Source organism: Larimichthys crocea, chromosome VI (genome assembly GCF_000972845.2).
Source record: "Larimichthys crocea isolate SSNF chromosome VI, L_crocea_2.0, whole genome shotgun sequence".
NCBI lineage: Eukaryota > Metazoa > Chordata > Actinopteri > Sciaenidae > Larimichthys > Larimichthys crocea.
This window is the reverse complement of record NC_040016.1, coordinates 2,904,156-2,922,854: the sequence shown is the minus strand read 5'-3', so window position 1 is coordinate 2,922,854 and position 18,699 is coordinate 2,904,156. Positions and strand designations below refer to the sequence as shown.

At 39.7% G+C, this 18,699-nt stretch overlaps 1 protein-coding gene across 2 annotated transcripts; it reads left to right on the top strand.

Annotated features, from left to right (window-relative positions):
- The first annotated feature begins 5,542 nt into the window (after positions 1 to 5,542).
- pcsk1 (proprotein convertase subtilisin/kexin type 1) lies at positions 5,543 to 18,699 on the top strand. 2 transcript variants are annotated; one of them, XM_019275251.2, is made up of 14 exons: positions 5,543 to 6,112; positions 7,181 to 7,285; positions 7,396 to 7,518; positions 10,722 to 10,868; positions 11,998 to 12,074; positions 12,753 to 12,841; positions 13,471 to 13,643; positions 13,989 to 14,201; positions 14,336 to 14,436; positions 14,533 to 14,766; positions 15,863 to 16,020; positions 16,103 to 16,236; positions 16,452 to 16,613; positions 17,728 to 18,699. In XM_019275251.2, the coding sequence occupies exons 1-14, from the start codon at positions 5,924 to 5,926 to the stop codon at positions 18,145 to 18,147; spliced, it is 2,325 nt and encodes a 774-aa protein (XP_019130796.1). In that variant the 5' UTR covers positions 5,543 to 5,923; the 3' UTR covers positions 18,148 to 18,699. The 2 variants fall into 2 exon arrangements, with proteins under 2 accessions (XP_019130796.1, XP_019130795.1); XM_019275250.2 differs by having other exon boundaries at positions 5,546 to 6,112; positions 17,725 to 18,699.

The window sequence follows — 18,699 nt, the reverse complement described above, 5'->3', positions numbered from 1 at the left end:
CACGCCCCACAGCTCCGGGAAGAGTTGACTCACCGCTGATGTTATCCTCCTCCACCAAGTGAGGGAGGGTCTTCATGGAGCTCAATGCTGCTCTCTGGTGGGTAAAAAAGGGACTGTTCCAGTCAACACCCTGGAAAGAAGGATCATTTTAAAAGATGAATTTCCACCTGACAGAAAGTACTAATACACCATAAAAAATACTTAAAGTATCAAAAGTGAAAGTACTTAATGCAGAAAAAATGTCCTCTGTGACTCTAATACTATATATCAAACCATTAGATTATTATTAGAATCAGAATCAGATTTATTGCAAAATAGGTTTTCACTTACAAGGAATTTATCTTTGTGTAATTGGTGCAAGCATTAAGTAAAAAAAATATATAACAAGGAAGATAAAGAAAATCAAGTATAAAAAAATATAAATATACGTATACAGTATGTTTTAAAATCAAAAGAGCTGTACAGTTGTGCAGGAATTGCAAGTATTACTCTTTACTGTTACTTAACTTAACTTGTTGGCTGTTTGTCTTTTCGCTTTTGGGTAGTTTCATTTATAACAAAACAACATATTTTATAATCTCTTCTTATATTTATTCAGCTGTGATAGATGTATTGAAATAGAATTTAGAGATTTAGTGGACCTAAGCAAAGTACAAGTATTTCAGATTTGTACTTAAGTACAGTTTGAGAAAAAGTTATTCCACTATTGGAGATAATACACGCTAAAGTGTTTTTTTATATATATCTGTTAGCTCATCCTGTCACACCAAAATCTAATAGAATTAAAATATGAACTCAGTTTTAATGTAGACTGTGTTGTTATGGTTTGATTGGTTTGGCTGGTTGGTGGATGGCTTGATGATTGTTTTGTTAAAATACAAAGCTAAAATGAAAATAAATAGGACTGGTAAATACATTATTAATAAATAGTTAATCATAGCCATTTTGTTAATACATTAATTGTTTCAGTCATTTTTCAAGCAAACATTGGAAACATTGTTATGAGCTTTGGACTCACTGGCCAACATTTCATTAATACAATATTTAGCAGATTAATGATAATGTGGCCAACATTTCATTAATACAATATTTAGCAGATTAATGATAATGAATAGTCATGAGTTGCAGCTCTAATTATAACACAAATACTTCTACAGTCTGAGCACAAACAATCTACTGGAGTCTAAACCTAAACAAGCATTAATTTATTCTTGAGTAAATTCATCCTACAATGACATAATACTATATAATTTTATTTAATAATATTTTTTAAATTATATACTTTATACTTTATATTAGATCAAAGATGTACAGATCCATGTTTTAATTTTTCCACATTGTCTCTATGATGATCCGCTTTAAAATATATTTTTGCTAAAATAAAATTTGAGCACTGCATTTTATTTTTCAACATATTTATCCCTATGTGTTGCTTTACCATGTTTTATTTTATTATTATTTACAAAGGTAACTTCATAACAACATATGTAGGGTTTTGTTTATTAAAAGATAACCAGTTATCAGAAGAACAACACTGATTTGACTGACATATGAATTCATACTGTGTCATGGTGAAAGAACAAAAGAAGACCAGAACAAAACAAAACTAATTCAGCACTGATCAGCGCACTTCCTGTCTGACCCATGTTCTCTGAGTGCACAGATCTCTGCTCTTATTGACACGAGGTGGATGAAGTGATGACTTACAGGCTTACGTGATGTCTGAGCATTGACAGCGTCCATCACTCTGATGCCCTTCAGAGTCAGAGAGTCAATCTGACCTTCACACTTCCTGATAACGGTATGTGTCCGTCACATCCACAACATATACGAACTGATGCCAATCTGCGTGACACCAGAATGGCATTTTTACAGCAGCTTCTGATAACAGGTGACATTTGTACAATGTCGGTTGAACTCTGCCGACAGTGAATGAAACGGATTCTTGACCTTTGCTGACTTTGTTTCCAATGTTACTCATATTTGTCACATTTATATAGAGAGTTATTAAACAAACAATTCAGTTGACTGAATTTTAGACTGAATTAGCTTCTACTGCTTCTTCACTATAAAAACTGACTTCTTAATGGCACACTGTGTAAATATAAGATCAATAAAAGATCAGAGTTTACAGCAAACTGAAAGAAAAACTAGAATTTCATTACTTACTCAGAGCAATATATGATACATCTTTTACTGTTTGTTCATATGTGTATGTATCTGAAAATGTATGTGTTTATGTAAGCACTTTATTTGTCTTTTATTGGTTTACTACAGATAAGGAAAAGCTGTTATGGAAAATGGATTTCTACAGACGGCTGCTCTGGTTTAAGTGTTTTATTATTCTTGCATTTACTGGCTCATGAAGCACTTCATAACTGTGGGATGTTTTGAAAATTGCTACCTAAAATGTATCACTATTTTCAATTCTAGAAGCAGAAATCCTTCACTTCTGCTAAATGGTTTGTGGCAATCATGATCTAAACATACAGTCATACTTTTTTTCAAACTTAAATTACTTTAGTTTACCCCATGAAACTAATTTTACTAATTTACCTTTTGTGGTGATGGTATGAATATTTAATATTTATAATTTCTAACATCATTGTATGCACATTTCCACAAAATTGAGCAGAAAATGCTTTTTTAAACGACTTTGGGATATTGACCAAATTTTAAAGCACAGTTCACGTGCACAGCATGTTTACAGATTTCACAATCTCATTCCAGGCACACATCTGAACATCATGAAAGAAATATACAATGAGATAAGTGACTACTCTGACAGCACAGTGACAATGAAGATGACAAAAGGAGGTGGTTGGCATGGCAACCACAGGGCCTTGTTGAGTGTCACAAGCAGGTGATTTCACAGGGTTGGCAAGTGACACGAGAGTGATCAGTCTCATTCACTTTGTCTCTCTTTCATGATCGTGTTATGTTGCTTCATGACTTAATTTACTTTGAATATACATTTATTAACAAATGTTTTTGATTGTGTCTTTTCTTAATTAGAAATTTGGACATGCACTATGTATACATAATAAACTCCCAAAACCAGACAATACATTTTCAGTAAACAACTGATTATTACTGAACCATAAATGTTCCCTGAGATGATAATGGGAAGTGCAGTTGAAGTCCTTACAGCTATTTGTCGCGTCTAATTAATTTTGGCTACATTACTGTCTGCTGAGGTTTCTGCAGCTTCATATGCGTCATCCTCCTGCTTAAAAGCTGGGAGTTTCCTTCACGTCAGTCTCTAGAACTGGAAAAATAATTAGCTGACGAAACATGCTTAGACCTCTGACCTCATTTGATGAGTGTGTATTGGTTTTATGTGTGTGTTCTCTCTGTGGAATAAAGGAGGCCGGATTAGTGATCTCAGTCCATTGTAGTGAAATACACACCCACACAGCTCGGAGATAAGGACGGATGATGCTGAGAATCAATGAAAATAAAGTCAAAGATTCTCTGCTCTGTAATGAAACCAGAGATTGTCCATCTTGCTAATATGTCACCAGCTCTTCGGCTGTGTGTTTCTGTGCGCCTGAGTGAGTACCTTGCTCAGAGCAAACAGCTGTTGCCAGGTAAATGTGGATTACACCGCAGATCTGGTGCAAACCTGTTTGCACATGGCCAGATGACCGAAGGGACCAGTCATTATCAGTTCAAACAAGTTTGACTCACAATGCCCAACAAGCTCATGCTATGTTTAGACAAATATTGTACGTGAATGAGACTGAAGAGTCCTTATATAATCATGCTGTTAATAACATGTTTGTTTGTGCTTTATTTACACGGTTTGTTTGGAATGAACTGCACTGACACGACCTCCTTTGTATCCAAGAGAAAAAATAACATCCACTCTGAAATCACCTTTATCTGTGGATCATTGTACACCTGTGAAATTAGAACACACCGTGTTTCAAACAGCAACATCTCATGCTGGCAGTGTAAAAAAAAAACAAAAAAACAACCTTTAAATAACTGTCTGCAAACACTGTTTGATTTAGGGTGACATTTTAACAGCGGGATATACACTATTTTCGGCATTTTTACAATGAATGAGTTGTTTTAAATTTAGATTGGTCCGTATTGAGGTTTTCAATTTATTCTGAAGTCCACTTCCAAACACTCAATAAAAGTGTGTTGTGAGTGTTTATTCTGGGAGAAAAAAGCAAACACAATCCATAATTGCTACACGATTCCCTCTTTACCAACTGCATGTATGTGATTGATTTGCAAATATTACTCCAGTTTTACCTACAGTTGTTTGTAGGACTGCTACTTACATTCTAAGTAATTTGTCATGTTTATATGCAGCATGCCATGCATCAACTTAATACTGCACAAATATTTTTACAGACATATGTCAAATCCATTGTGGATCTGATAACATGCTCACTTTGTAAGAATAGTTTGGTGCAATTGTGTGAACTTTTATATTTTTTTATTTTTAGTAGTCTGTATATTAATATAAATATAAATATGGGTTTTTAAAGTGAAGCCAAATTAAAAATGTCACCAGAACCATTTTAAACATTTGAATCCATGTGCAACTAGTCTCTCTCACTTTGACTTCTTCCAGTAGGAAAAGCACAGGAGTTACTAATAACACTGATGATGACTCAGTGTGTCATGACAATGTGACAGCCTGCCAGCACAAACAACACCAGGAGCTTGAAACTAAATCAACTAAATGGAATTCAGCCATCATTCAGCCTTTGTCAAAAACAGCTTATTAGCATACTGTTTTGATATCATACTACATGTATTGTTGAGTTGATTCTCGTAGGCTTTGGCCACATAATCACAACTTGTGTGTGTATCTTGTCATGTCTACAGAAATGAAGTAATCAAACATAGCATCTACAGCCAGGATGCTGAAAATCTATCTATCTATCTATCTATCTATCTATCTATCTATCTATCTATCTATCTATCTATCTATCTATCTACAAATGATACTTATACAGTAAATTAACAATGCCAATGGTTTAAATATTAATGAATGTCTGATTTTATTTGATCTCGGTGTACTCATGGTCTTCTCGGCTGCTGTAGTGACACATTTCCTCCTTCATCTCAGTGTTTGGTTTCATCACATCATCTCTTGATGAGAATAGGCGGTGAGCACGAGGAGCTGTCCGCGGTGCTGAAACCTCTCTCTCTCTCTCTCTCTCTCTCTCTCTCTCTCTCTCTCTCTGTGCATCCTGGTGACGTGCACACAAGCTCGAGGACACACAGAGGTGTATTATTTGTGGTCTGTTTTATCGATGAGCCGAAGGACAAAATAGAAAAAAAAAAGAGCAGTCGAGCGTCAGATTGCCTCACGCAGACAATGGAGGATGCAGTAGAAAGACACGACATCCGCCTCACAGTGTGCTGATAACTGATGATGAACATGTAAAAGCTCTGTTATAGGACCACATAGGTTGTATTTTACTGTTGTGTTTCTTCCCTGTGGTTCCTCCTCCTCCTCCTCCTCCAGGGACAAACAGTGGGATATTTTTAGTCAGATCTCCCTCCCTCCCTCCTCCTTTCCTTCAGACTTTCACCCCAAGGGACTCGAACTCACATCTTTCCAAAGGTAGACGCCAAACTGACGTCAGAGCACCCGTAAGTTGACGTGTGCTCACCACCCCCCCATCGTGACCGTCACGCACACAGAGAGAGAGAGGGAGAGAGCGCACAAACCAGCCCTCCCCATCAGCAGTATTTCCTTTCCTTGGCGGACCAATAACGCGCAGTTTCACGTTCCCTCACCTCAGCCAGCTGTTTCTTAAGGATTAAACAGAGAACACCTCTGAACAGTTATATCTCGGAGTGTTTTGGCTGCTTTCTTTTGGTGCATCTAAGCTGTTTGTATATTGTGTTTTGTTGGGTTTTTTTTTTCTCACCTGATTGAATTTCCTCTGAGATGGAAATGAGATGTCGTCCAGCGGTGATGTGTTGTGTTTTTGCCATCCTTTGCTCCGTGCTTCCCCGGTCCCTGGCGTCCTCTTACAGGGACAGGCAGTACCTGAACGAGTGGGCAGTGGAGATTCCAGGCGGACTGGCTGCTGCGGAGGCGATCGCCAAAGAGCTGGACTACCAGCTGGTCCGACAGGTAGGCACCAACGCCCCGGAGCGTCTCCCAGTTTAGGCTTGAAGCTTAAAATGAGCTGGCAGTGTTTGGTGGATATTTGGCGTCATAATGCTGCTACATCTTAATGGCAAACATATGAATTAACAGCAGCCAAACAGAAACTGTAAAAGCCATCATGAAATGTTAATGAAGCCCGCAGTGTACAACTGTATCAGTTATTCTGCTTTCTTTGGGGCCATTAGACTGGAAACTCGTTGATTTTATGATAGCTCTAAAGCACACATTACATTTTCAGCACCCTGCTAAATTTAAAGGAGGTGAATTTATTTAATCTGTGACTCATTGTTTACACACTTCTGGTAACTCGGTTTTCATTTCCCTGTTCTGTACATCACTGTCATTCCCAGACTGCTGTCTTCTCCTGAACATTTGGCTTCAGGCTGATTTATAAGGACAGCACATTAATTTGTAGCTCTGAACAGCAGGTCAATGATTGACTGAGGTTTCAGGTGTCATAGATACTGAGACACACTTATCTTCATCGCTCAAAGACATTTTATATAATATGACATTTATTTAGAAGTTTATTATTATTTTTAATTAAAGCATGAATTCCCTCTTTCTCTCTCTCTCCACATTCCTGTCACTTGTCAGCTGTCTCTGTCAAATAAAAGCTTGAAAAGCTAACTTAAGATATTACATTACATGTTTTGATTTCCCTAGAGATGAATGTGATGAACGCACAGAAAAACTGCATTGTTTGTTTTCAGCTAATGGAAATCAAAGCTGTAAATACTCTATGTCTTCAAGTAATCTGATTTACAACTATGAAATTTAACATTCATTTAATTAAAAAAAGCCCCACACACTGTATCACAGATCAGGTCGGAAATTAAAATGTAATGTTGATGTCTTAAACCAGTTACTGTACGGGAAAGCTGTTTTCTTTGTCCCTCACATTCCTGCAGCTTTTTGTTACACATAATAATCTTCCTAGATCTTCATGACAAGCTTTCAGCAACCGGATAGCTGGTATTATGTCATTTCCTGTAAAATATTCATCCTCATCTTATGTCTTCCTCTCCTCAGATTGGGGCCCTGCAAGACCATTTCTTGTTCAAACACCGCAATCATCCTAGCAGAATGAAACGAAGTGCTGACCACATCACCAGGCGGCTGTCGGAAGATGATCGGGTGAGTGGCCACTTTAAGTCTTTACCTTGTCCTGCTCAATCATCTCACCTCATTTTTTTAAAAGAGACTAAAAATAAACAGATGTCTCTCCACTCTTCTTCTGTGTGCAGGTGTTGTGGGCAGAGCAGCAGTACGAGAAACGTCGCAACAAGCGAGCGTCCTTCAGGGAGTGCAGGGACTGCCCTGTGGATAAGCTGTTTGATGATCCCATGTGGAACCAGCAGTGGTACCTTGTGAGTCTCCAATAAGACTTGAACATCACACATAGACACAAAACAGCAAATGAACCTTGTCTGACACAGCATTGGTTGAGGAAGTACATCAAAATTTCAACAAGTGCCTCCACAATGGGTCTATTTCTTGCAGGTTTAAAACTGTCTGTGCACAAATATCTAAATATTTAAACACTGTGTACTTTCCAGAGCTCCATGAGCTGCAGATTTACGTTGATATTCAGTCTAGCTGTCATCTGTTGTGTACTCTGTGTCCGGTTGAGCCTTCTGTTTGCATGCACCCGGTCTGTTCTCCTCTGAGACTCTCTCTGGTGGACAGCTCCACGCTGCCCTCACAGGGACCTCAGGCCTCTAGCAGGAGGCCATTGAGTGTGTGTGCAGTATTTATGTGTATGTGTTTGCAATGCATACATGCACAGGACAGCATGTGTGCAGAGAAAAAATAGTCTTTATAACCACTATCCAAAAAAAAAGCTGAAAACAATCAAACAGTAGCATGCAGTTCTAGCCAAAAGAGCCATTTGCTTAATTGATACCAGTCCGCTTGGAGATGAGAGGGGTGGAGAGACTCTAATCCAGCAGGATGGAGTAGAGTAGAGCACCATGTATTAAGTCTTTTACCCTGAATGGGATGTTTTAGCCCACCAAGGCCAAGTTCTAGCAGAGAACAGTAGACTGTCACAGATGTGCATCACCTTCCAGATCCATTACTAACACATTCACTTTATCCTGACCGTAGACTGACCCCGACATCACCACTCTGGATGACATCCTCAGTGGTTTTGATCCATAAGCTTAGAATTAATTCACAGACTGGACATTGACCACAGCACTTATATACAGTACTGTAATGCATCTGGAAAAAAAATTAAGTGACTATTTTGAATGCTGCTTATGTTTCTTTATTTCTGAAAAAAAAAAAACATTAAATGAAACCACAATTAACTTGATTAGGCGTGTAAACAAGAATTATTTTTTATCATCCATTAAGCTGCAGATTATTGTAATTATTTTATTTCTATGAATTTACTAATAGTTTGGTCAATATTATGTGAGAAAATAGTGAAAATAGTCAGATTTCTTGTTTGTTCAACCAGCGGACAAGCAGCTCTAAACATAATCGACCATAAATTTAATTAAATTAGCAAATCAATCAAATGAAAACAAACAAAACTGGCTTATAAGAAATAAATCAAAATTTAATTATATCAAGAGTTAAAACACATGAAAAAGAGATCACAACATATTCTTCAGAAGAAAAATACATGATCTCTACTATCATATTTCATTCCACATCAAGAAAAATACATGATCTCTACTATCATATTTCATTCCACATCACCAGGATTAATGGGTTAATCAAGGCATTGTGATCGATTATTAACATGAATTCTCTGAGTCAGCTTCAGCTACCATCAAAGATTTTGTCATTGATTTGGCAGAAAGAATAGAGCACTTGTATGGAAATGTGTGTTGCATCAGTGTTTGTGTGTGCGTTTAGGAGAGAGAACAGGGAGCTTCAGCTTCCACTTCTCAGCACCTGCACTAACTGAACATGAGTCACACGCTTGTGGGGAATAAGAAAACAAATTGAGATGAATCATTTTTGCCGATGAGGGATGATGACACTAATGGAATTGGCCTTAAAGTGCCGTTTAGTGTATTTCCACATCAGCCCGGGTCTGTGTCACTCCACGGGCCACGTTATAGCTCGTCTGTGATTCATTCCTCTTGTCTATTGTGTGAAGGACAAAGCCACTGTATGTAGAAAAAGGTAAAACACGCAAGAGAAAAAAACAACCATAAATACAGCCACTGTGCTGTGACGATGTTATTCTTTTTGCAAATGAAGACCCAGGTATGATAATGAAGGAAAAAGGTAGATGTGGTAGATGTGACGTTGGCAGCCATGATCACTGACAATAGAGTGAAGGGGGGGAGTGAGGAGCTGTGTGACGGGGGCAGAGGCCGGCAGAGCGGGAGAGCTAGGCCCTAGAACAGGATCAGTGTCTCTGTCTACCTTGAGTGGGTGACTGCCTGATAATTTAATCAGCGAGTGAGTCATACTTGTAGCTTGAAATTCCTCCTGCCTGCATGGCTGTGTGTGTGTGTGTGTGTGTGTGAGAGAGAGAGAGAGAGAGAGAGAGAGAGAGAGAGAGAGAAGCTGTGCAACTGTCAGTCTGTGCTCACTGAGGGATCTCTTTGTGTGTGTGTGTGTGTGTGTCCACTCACTCGTTTTATATGCAATCAGTGCGGAGAGACTTGCGTAAGCTGCTGTGTGTATGTTTGTTGTGCACCATTAAAATCCATGCATGGTAGATCCTCCTCTCGCTGCTACCAGCATCAACAAGTGAGTCATTTGGTGTCACACCAAAACAAGCAAACTGTAGATATGAGCTGGTTGGGAGTAAAAACCCTCTCCGGCAAATTGCTATTGAAGCACATTGTGTGAAAACAGAACATCTGCTGTGTATTTACATTGAGAATTTGTGTTCTTTTCACTGTCAGCTGCAAGTGATACTGTCCAAAGAGAAACAGCAGTAAAGACGAGATGCCAGTGAGAGGATGAGGTGAAAACAGGGAATGAAAGTGGGAGCTGAGGAGAGAAAGGGAAAAAAAATAACATCACAGGGATGAGTCACATCTTGGGGTGGCGTTCTGCAGTGTCTGTGCATAATGCGCAAAGAGCCAAAGAGCAAAATTAGTTCTTTTTTTAGTCTTAGCTGCCGACTCTGAATCATATTTATTCCCCTACTGATTTTTCATTTAATCCCCTCCAACCACCACCACTACCCCCTACTCACTACATGCGATATTATACGGACATGAATTTCTAAGTAATCCGACAGAGGGATCGAATGTCGAGCCAAGAAAGTGTGAGAGTGATCCCTAGACACTGTAAGGCATCTTGTGGGGTAAAATAATCAGTACAGTCTCTGTATTGGAGAACACAAAAGCCTATATCATTATGAGAGCAGCTCTGAGAGCAATCTGCCTACAAGGGGCCATGAGAGTGGCCCTGACAAAGGAAAAGCCAACAATGCAGTAATGAATTTCTGTAAAGGTCAGTGCAGAAAGCTGCGAGACTTCATACTTTTTGCTGACCTTTTTACATGTATGATAATACTCTGAGAGCCTGTTTGGATGAAGTGCTCCATTTAGTTCAAATTACAGATGTGTCATTTTGTAATTTTGTCTTCCAGCAAGACACGCGGACTTCTTCCTCGCTGCCGAAGCTGGATCTGCATGTGATCCCCGTGTGGCAGAAAGGCATCACTGGAAAAGGAGTGGTCATCACCGTTCTGGACGATGGACTGGAGTGGAACCACACAGACATCTACTCCAACTACGTAAGACACCGTTTCCATGGAGACAGCCTCCGTCGTCTGGGTCTGCCGTTGCATAGCAACGCTGCTGGTGACACCTTACAAGGCGTTTCATAAAGACAGCAATAAATCTTCTATATGATAATGTCTCCCTCCAAAGATCCTTTTTGATTTTTAATGCATGCAAAGGCATTTTGCTGTGAATAACTCCACTCAGGAGGAATACAGAATTTGAAAGTATTTCTAATTCCTCTAAGAAGGTTTTCGACGGTCTGAAGGGGGATGCAGATAATTACAAGCTGATGAAAGCGAGCATGACTGAATGAGAGCTCAATGGGGTCTCATTTTGGCATAGTTTCTCCTGTTGAGAGGGACTCTAAAAGCTTTAAAAAGCCCCATCTGTGGTTTGGTTTCAAACAGTGCTGTTGCTCTCAGAAAGACAGCTGCCATGGCCTCACCAGTGCAAGAGAGTGAAAGAGGAAAAAAAAGGGGCTGGGGGAAGGAGAGAAGGAAATAATGTATGACAACAGGGCGGATGGAAACAACTCCCACTGTAATTAAGTTAACTCTGATTAATCAGAGAGGCTCAATCAACCGAGACGCTCACCCTTAACATTCAAAGCATATGAGCAGCGTGGATTTGCATAATTTAACAGCAGTAATTCTAAAAGGACAATCACAGGCATCAGATTTAAATCAGATATATAAGCTGTTACTGTGAGCCAGAAATTTAAATTAAGCTTTAGAATAACTAATTATATCTGATTTATCTAATAAAAACATAATTTGTACATTTTATTTTATTCTAGGGCAGATGAATGAAGTTAGACAGAAATCCTGCTTACCAAACACAGTGTACCATTTAAATGTTGCAAGTTTGTCAAACTATGACACAACCCTCAGGCGTTAAAAAAAACATTTCCCAGCTCTCTGAATGTTTCTAAAGATGTTGACAAGCACCACTTCATCTGCAACATGTGTCATTTTACTATCACTTTGTCCTCCTGTCATCTATATCATCTATATGTGTCTCCATGACAGCAGATTGGCCCTGACAAATCTGCGCTTGAAGCCTCCGTCACTGATGCGCACTGACGTCATCTCAGCTTTTGCAAAGACATGTCTGATCGTTTATTGTCTGTTGTGCTTAAAGGACGCAGCAGCCAGCTATGATTTCAACGACAACGACCCGGACCCGTTCCCCAGATACGACTCCACTAATGAGAACAAGTGAGTTTCTGCGACATTCTGATTCTGACCTTCCTTTTTTATGAAACCGTTTTGTTGTTTGGGTTTGGTGATTACAGGATACAACCCAGTGTAACAAACAGGCATTAATTACGTGCACAATTGGCTGAACGGGGTAAAAGTAGATTCTCTCAGTCAATTCAGTTTACCGCCCCTCCTGCTTCTCCGCTCCGATTGTTTATCAGACCATACCTGGAGTTAGTGACTCACCCTGTGCTGACTGTCTGTTACATACACACACAAACACACAAACACACCAACTCCCCTCAGCCAACAGCCTATTCTCCAAGATGAATAATTGCAGAGCCACACAAGCAGAGAACCTCCACGTCCCTGTCAGCGCAATCAATATCTAAACATGATATATTATGATAGAGGTTATGTAATCAAACAATATAGAGGGCTCTTGTAATGACTTTTGGCAAGAAGGAAACCACTAGGAAAACACAACGCAGTGAAATTCCTGCCAAATGCAGCACATGAAAAACAGTTTTTGGCTTTTGTTTTTGTTTTAATTTCTTCAGTATAAGAGCATGCAAATGTATGTTGCGATATGGAGTATTTTCTACAAACTCACACCAGTTAATACCGCAGTGATTTGATGAATGCATGGAAGCAGTAAATGTTTAAGTGTATATTGAATATGTAACTCTTTTATAGACATGGGACCAGGTGTGCTGGGGAGATCGCTATGCAGGCAGACAACAATAAATGTGGAGTTGGAGTGGCATACAACTCCAAGGTTGGAGGTAAGAGCTTTTTTTCTCATAAATATCTATGTGTATTTGAGTATGCTACATCATATTAAATAGCTTTTATATCTGTGACTATGTGCACACTGTGTGTTGTGAAATATGGTTTGCTGCTGTTTGCTATGATTATATATTCATATAAATCAATTTAGTTTATGTGTACAAAAAGAATCTAAAATAGAGGAATGACATCTGAAAGTTTCTATTTTAGGACAAATGATTGAATTAATGTGTTAATGTGTCAGCTTATACAGTAAACATTGTAAATAGGTACTTTCTTTCTAAGGCTTGCTTTTATTGATTTTATTTCTAGCCACTACGGAAGCATTAATTCCTGATGGAGACCTAATTTTTTACACTAGATAGTTGCATAATATTACTCTCCAAAATTACTGTGCCTTCCTAACACATCATCATTTGCAATATGAAGGCTGCAACATCTGAAAAGTTAGCTAGTACTTAGTGTCCAAGAAGCAATCACATCTTACAATACAAACATTCACTGTAATGAATTACAACATTTCACATAAGCTCTCCTTCCTCCCTAACACATGGCCATAAACTGATGATACCATCCATGAGTTTCAATATAACACGCTACAATATTCCTTTCCCTTTCTGCTCAGGAATCCGTATGCTGGATGGGATTGTGACAGATGCCATCGAGGCCAGCTCTATTGGGTTCAATCCAAACCATGTGGACATCTACAGCGCCAGCTGGGGACCCAACGACGATGGCAAGACAGTGGAGGGCCCTGGCCGCCTGGCCCAGAAGGCATTTGAGTACGGCATCCAGAAGGTAAATGATAATACAGGCGTTTTTTTACTCACATTCAGCTGGTGTGATCTCAGACCGGGGTTCCTAATGAGAGCTACTATCTGGAGCATTGATGGGAATCAGATAGAACAGAATCAATAAGGACAATGTACTCAGCTCTTGGACTAAAGTGTTTAATGGCAAAACGCTATTTGTCAGTGATAACACAGTCTTACATTTGACTGTGTCTATTTTATCCCCCAGAAATATTCTATCCAAGAATATAGAATTATTCCTCTCATAAAGCAGTATCAGCAGTTATATGTTTACACCATATCTAGTATTTCTTGTCCTCTTCAGCTCTCTCACTGTCTTGTCCTCTTGCAGGGCCGCGGTGGGAAAGGCTCTATCTTTGTTTGGGCATCGGGTAACGGTGGCCGTCAGGGCGATAACTGTGACTGTGATGGTTACACAGACAGCATCTACACTATCTCAATCAGCAGTGCCTCCCAGCAGGGCCTGTCCCCATGGTATGCTGAGAAGTGCTCCTCCACTCTAGCCACAGCATACAGCAGTGGAGACTACACCGACCAGAGGATTGTAAGTTTCTACACCTGTTGTGGTACATTGTGATATATTACGTAATGTCAAGGTAGAATTGTTTGATATATTATTCAGGGTTATCTTCATACCTCATTTTCTTTTCATGTTTCATCTTGCCTGCTTGCTTTCAGACTAGTGCTGATCTGCACAATGAGTGTACTCAGACTCACACTGGAACGTCGGCCTCGGCCCCCCTGGCTGCTGGAATATTTGCCCTGGCACTGGAACAAAAGTATGTAACACTGCAACACATTACTCACAATCCACGTGATATGTTTTTTTTATCAGTGCTCACCAGTCTGCCTTCCGTCCATCTTCCCTCCCACAGCCCAGATCTTACTTGGAGAGACCTGCAGCACATTGTGGTCTGGACCTCAGAGTTTGATCCTTTGGCCAATAACCCTGGCTGGAAGAGGAACGGCGCAGGACTCATGGTCAACAGCCGCTTCGGCTTTGGCCTTCTTAATGCTAAAGCCCTTGTGGACCTCGCTGACCCGGCCACCTGGAAGCATGTGCCTGAAAAGAAGCAATGTATCGTCAGGGATGATTCGTTCCAGCCCAGGTATGTGAACACTTGGAACACTGGATTTTAAATAATAGACTTACAGTGTGGGCACATTTGTCTCATTAGATACAAGTATATATATACTATTGAAATTCACTGGTGTAGATTACACAGCATTTTAACAGTTTAAGAGATAATTAAGAGAATTGGATCACATGGAGAGCCTGGTATAAAGAGACTTTAGAGATAGAGACAGCGCTTTATTTCATTTTGTCCTGACACGTTACATCCTACAAAACAAACAGATCAAATTATGCATGTTATTAAAATGGCATCTGGTGCTTTTTCTGTCATGACAACAACAAACCTTAAGCCTTAAGCTTTTGTGTCATTAAAAAGAATCAAAACGATTGAAAAATATAGATTTTCTTTTTTAAACGATAACATCTGGGAACATTAAAATTTGAGGTCAACCATCAAACCTGAACAATTGATGCTAATTGTTGAACAATGGGGATTAAATATCTAAACCTGCCAAGCAAGAGAGAAGACTACCTCCGTTCTATTGTCTCACCAGATGTTTTGTTTGCATTCCTTTATGGATTACGACCCACAAAAACCGAGGGCTGAAGTTCAGCTGCTATTCTTTGTCCTTGAAACTTCTTTTTGATTTCACATTGTTTATCCCATAGACAGCAGCTGAGTCCAGCTGAGTTCTGCATTTCTTTAAGTGTCCATTCTGCAATTTGCTTTGGATTATGAGACTCAATAGCACCAGCACCCAGTTTCCCCATTACCTTTCTACGTCTCTGTCTAATCCTGAGGATTTGGCTCGACATTTCCGTCAATGCTTAGTAGTCTACAACCTCCCTCCAGCTTTACGCCAGCTTGAATACAGAAATCCTTTCATTCATGTCTGGGAGAGATGGGGATTAACTGTTTTTGCAAATGAATGACCAAAGGCATTTAAATCTGTCTATGCCTCTTATGTATAACTGTCACATAATATGTAATGTGTGCATTAGGAGCAAGAGTTATGTTTTATTTTCCATTTCCCAGACCTACGTACACATGATAATGACATGTCAGAGAACTACAGAGAGAGAGAGATGTTTGTGTGTCTCATTCCCTGCTATTTTAATGCGCCCCACAGGGAGCTGAAAGCAGCAGGGGAGATCACTATAGAGATTCCAGTCAAAGCATGTGAGGGGCAAGAGAACGCAGTCCGCTCATTGGAGCATGTGCAGGTGGAGGCAAGCATTGAATACACCAGGAGAGGAGACCTGCACATAACACTCACCTCCCCAGCTGGTGAGAGACGTGAACATACACACACACACACACAAGCATTTGTAATAACCAAGTTGGCAACTAATCATTCTTTCTCCCACAGGTACCACTACGGTGCTGCTTGCTGAGCGTGAAAGGGACACGTCCTCTAATGGCTTCAGAAACTGGGACTTCATGTCTGTTCATACATGGGGAGAAGATCCTTCTGGAACATGGACATTAAAGATTACAGATACTGTGAGTTACACACATTTACTGCATTTTTACATTTAGTAAAAGCAAGAATTCCACTGTTAGACACAAAAAGTAGTTTGAATCATTTCATGTTAGAAGTTAAGTATGCAAAAAAAATAACTGTAGACTTAAACATCTCATATGTTGGGTACAAAGCATCCTGCAAGCTGTGCTCAATGTGTTACCTGAAATCTAACCAACATGATTTTCTCTCACAGTCGGGCCGTATGGAGAACGAGGGTCGGATTTTGAACTGGAAGCTGATTCTTCATGGAACATCAGAGAAGCCGGACCACATGAAGAAACCAAGAGTGTACACTCCCTACAATGCTGTGCAGAATGACCGCCGTGGTGTGGAACATATGGATGACATGATGGAGGTGAGTACAATGCAACAGAGTTCAAAGCTGAAGCTTAACGACAACATAAAAAACATGTAGAGGAAAGAAATGGATGAGAGCATATAGATGTTATGTTGACACATGGGTGCTGTGTAAAAATAGACCTGATAACAAAAGGTGAAACAAATTAATATTACAACAAGAGTTGTCTATAGTCTATAGTGCGAGGTAGAGCAGTGCTTTGAGTTAAATGCTAATGCCCAGCATGCCAACATACTCACAATGACAATGCCAAAATGATGTGTCCAAGCATATATAATAATGACCATGTTCAACACATTAGTTTAGCATGTTAGCATCAACTTGAAACCCAAAGTACAACTGAGGTTGATAGGAATTCCATTAGTTGGTCAAAAATCCAAGTATTGGACAATTAATTTCAAAACAGTGAAAAATATTTCATTCTGGACCATAATTGTGGACTAGCAGACCTAAAAATGTGACAGTCAACCTTAAAACACACTGAATATCTTGTTTTTGCTGACCCCCAGTGTTGAACACAGAGTGTCTCAGCACTCTGTGTTCAACACTGGTGGGTGCAATGATGCACATTATTGATCATGCTCAACTAGGAGATGCCACAAAAGGGACTTATTACTCTCATTGCTCCCATTAGCACATAATTACAAATAAGTAAAATGTAGAGATTTATAGAGAGGGGTCTTTATGTAGTCAGATAAATGTCATAGCATAAGATCAGTATATACGTAACATCATTACTACCCAGGGTTCCTCCTACAAATGCAAATCAAAATCACAATGGAATCAATTGACAAAAAAAGGACAGAGCAAATGTGAAAGATAATAATAAAACATAATAAAAGTGCATTATTTTTATTTGCACAGTGAAATACGGTGTATTGTTTATAGCTGTTTATTATGTATGCCAAAAGTACAATCTGTCATTGTTTCATTTTAGATCCTTTGGTGCATGCTGCACTGATTTTTTAACATTGTATGGCATGATGTGTAATTTCTCTTGATATCAATAGAACACCGCTATTATGTGAATATTTAGATGCACGCTCTGTGGATCACTTTGCATCACACAACAATAACATGTTTCCTCTCTGTCTGTCTAATGATGCAGCAGCCCACACAGGCGTATTCACCTGCAAAGACTGACACTGCACAAGCCTCCCTGCCTTCCAACCCAGAGAAGGAGCCCAAAAAACCTTCAAATTCACCCTACTCCCCCTCCCTGGCCCTGCTGCGTCTCCTTCAGACGGCCTTCAATAGGCAGACCCCTGCCCTGCAGCAGTCCCAGTCTGTAGCCAGGTCCTCCTCTGCCTGGAGGAAGCAGCAATCAAGGCAGAGCCTCTCTCCCCCTGCAACAAGACTTCCCCCTAAGACGTTATACCAGGCTCTGGACATGATCAACAAGTACCGGGGCTCCGAGGACAGTGTCTACAGTGACTACACTGATGGCTTCTACAGCACCAAGCCGTACAGGCACAGAGATGACCGACTGCTGCAGGCCTTGTTTGAGATGATAGATAATGACCGCAAGTGAAGGATGGAGAGAAGAGGAGAGGAGAGGAGAGGAGAGGAGAGGATATAAGGGGAAGCATCGCTATGTGTTGGTTGGGGAGCAGAGGAACAAGGCAAAGAGAAGACAGAAAACAGAGGGATAGGATCAAGCATGAGAGGAGTGGACGAGAAGAGAAGAAATACAAGAAAGAGAACTCTTCCACTCAGTTCAGTTTTCCCCCAAAATGCTGCAATTCTTTTCTCTTTACCTTAATTTACCAAACACCATTCATTCATTCATTCATTCTTTTAGTCAATCATGCAAAATTACCAATCCACACAGGATTCAAAACATGGAATTTGTTTCTCTGCTACAAACTGTGTCTGAAGTGAAAGCATTTAAATCCTAAGAAAAGGGAGGAAGGCCTTGTCTCTCTTCTCTTCACTGCCTGCTCAAGCATGCCACCTTTAGAATATAAGTTATTGTTATTAGTATCTATATATTATCTATATATTATACAAAGACAATGATTGTAATATGGTTTTGGAAACACAGCTTCACTTTTCAAAAATTCTGTTTTTGTTTGCATTATGC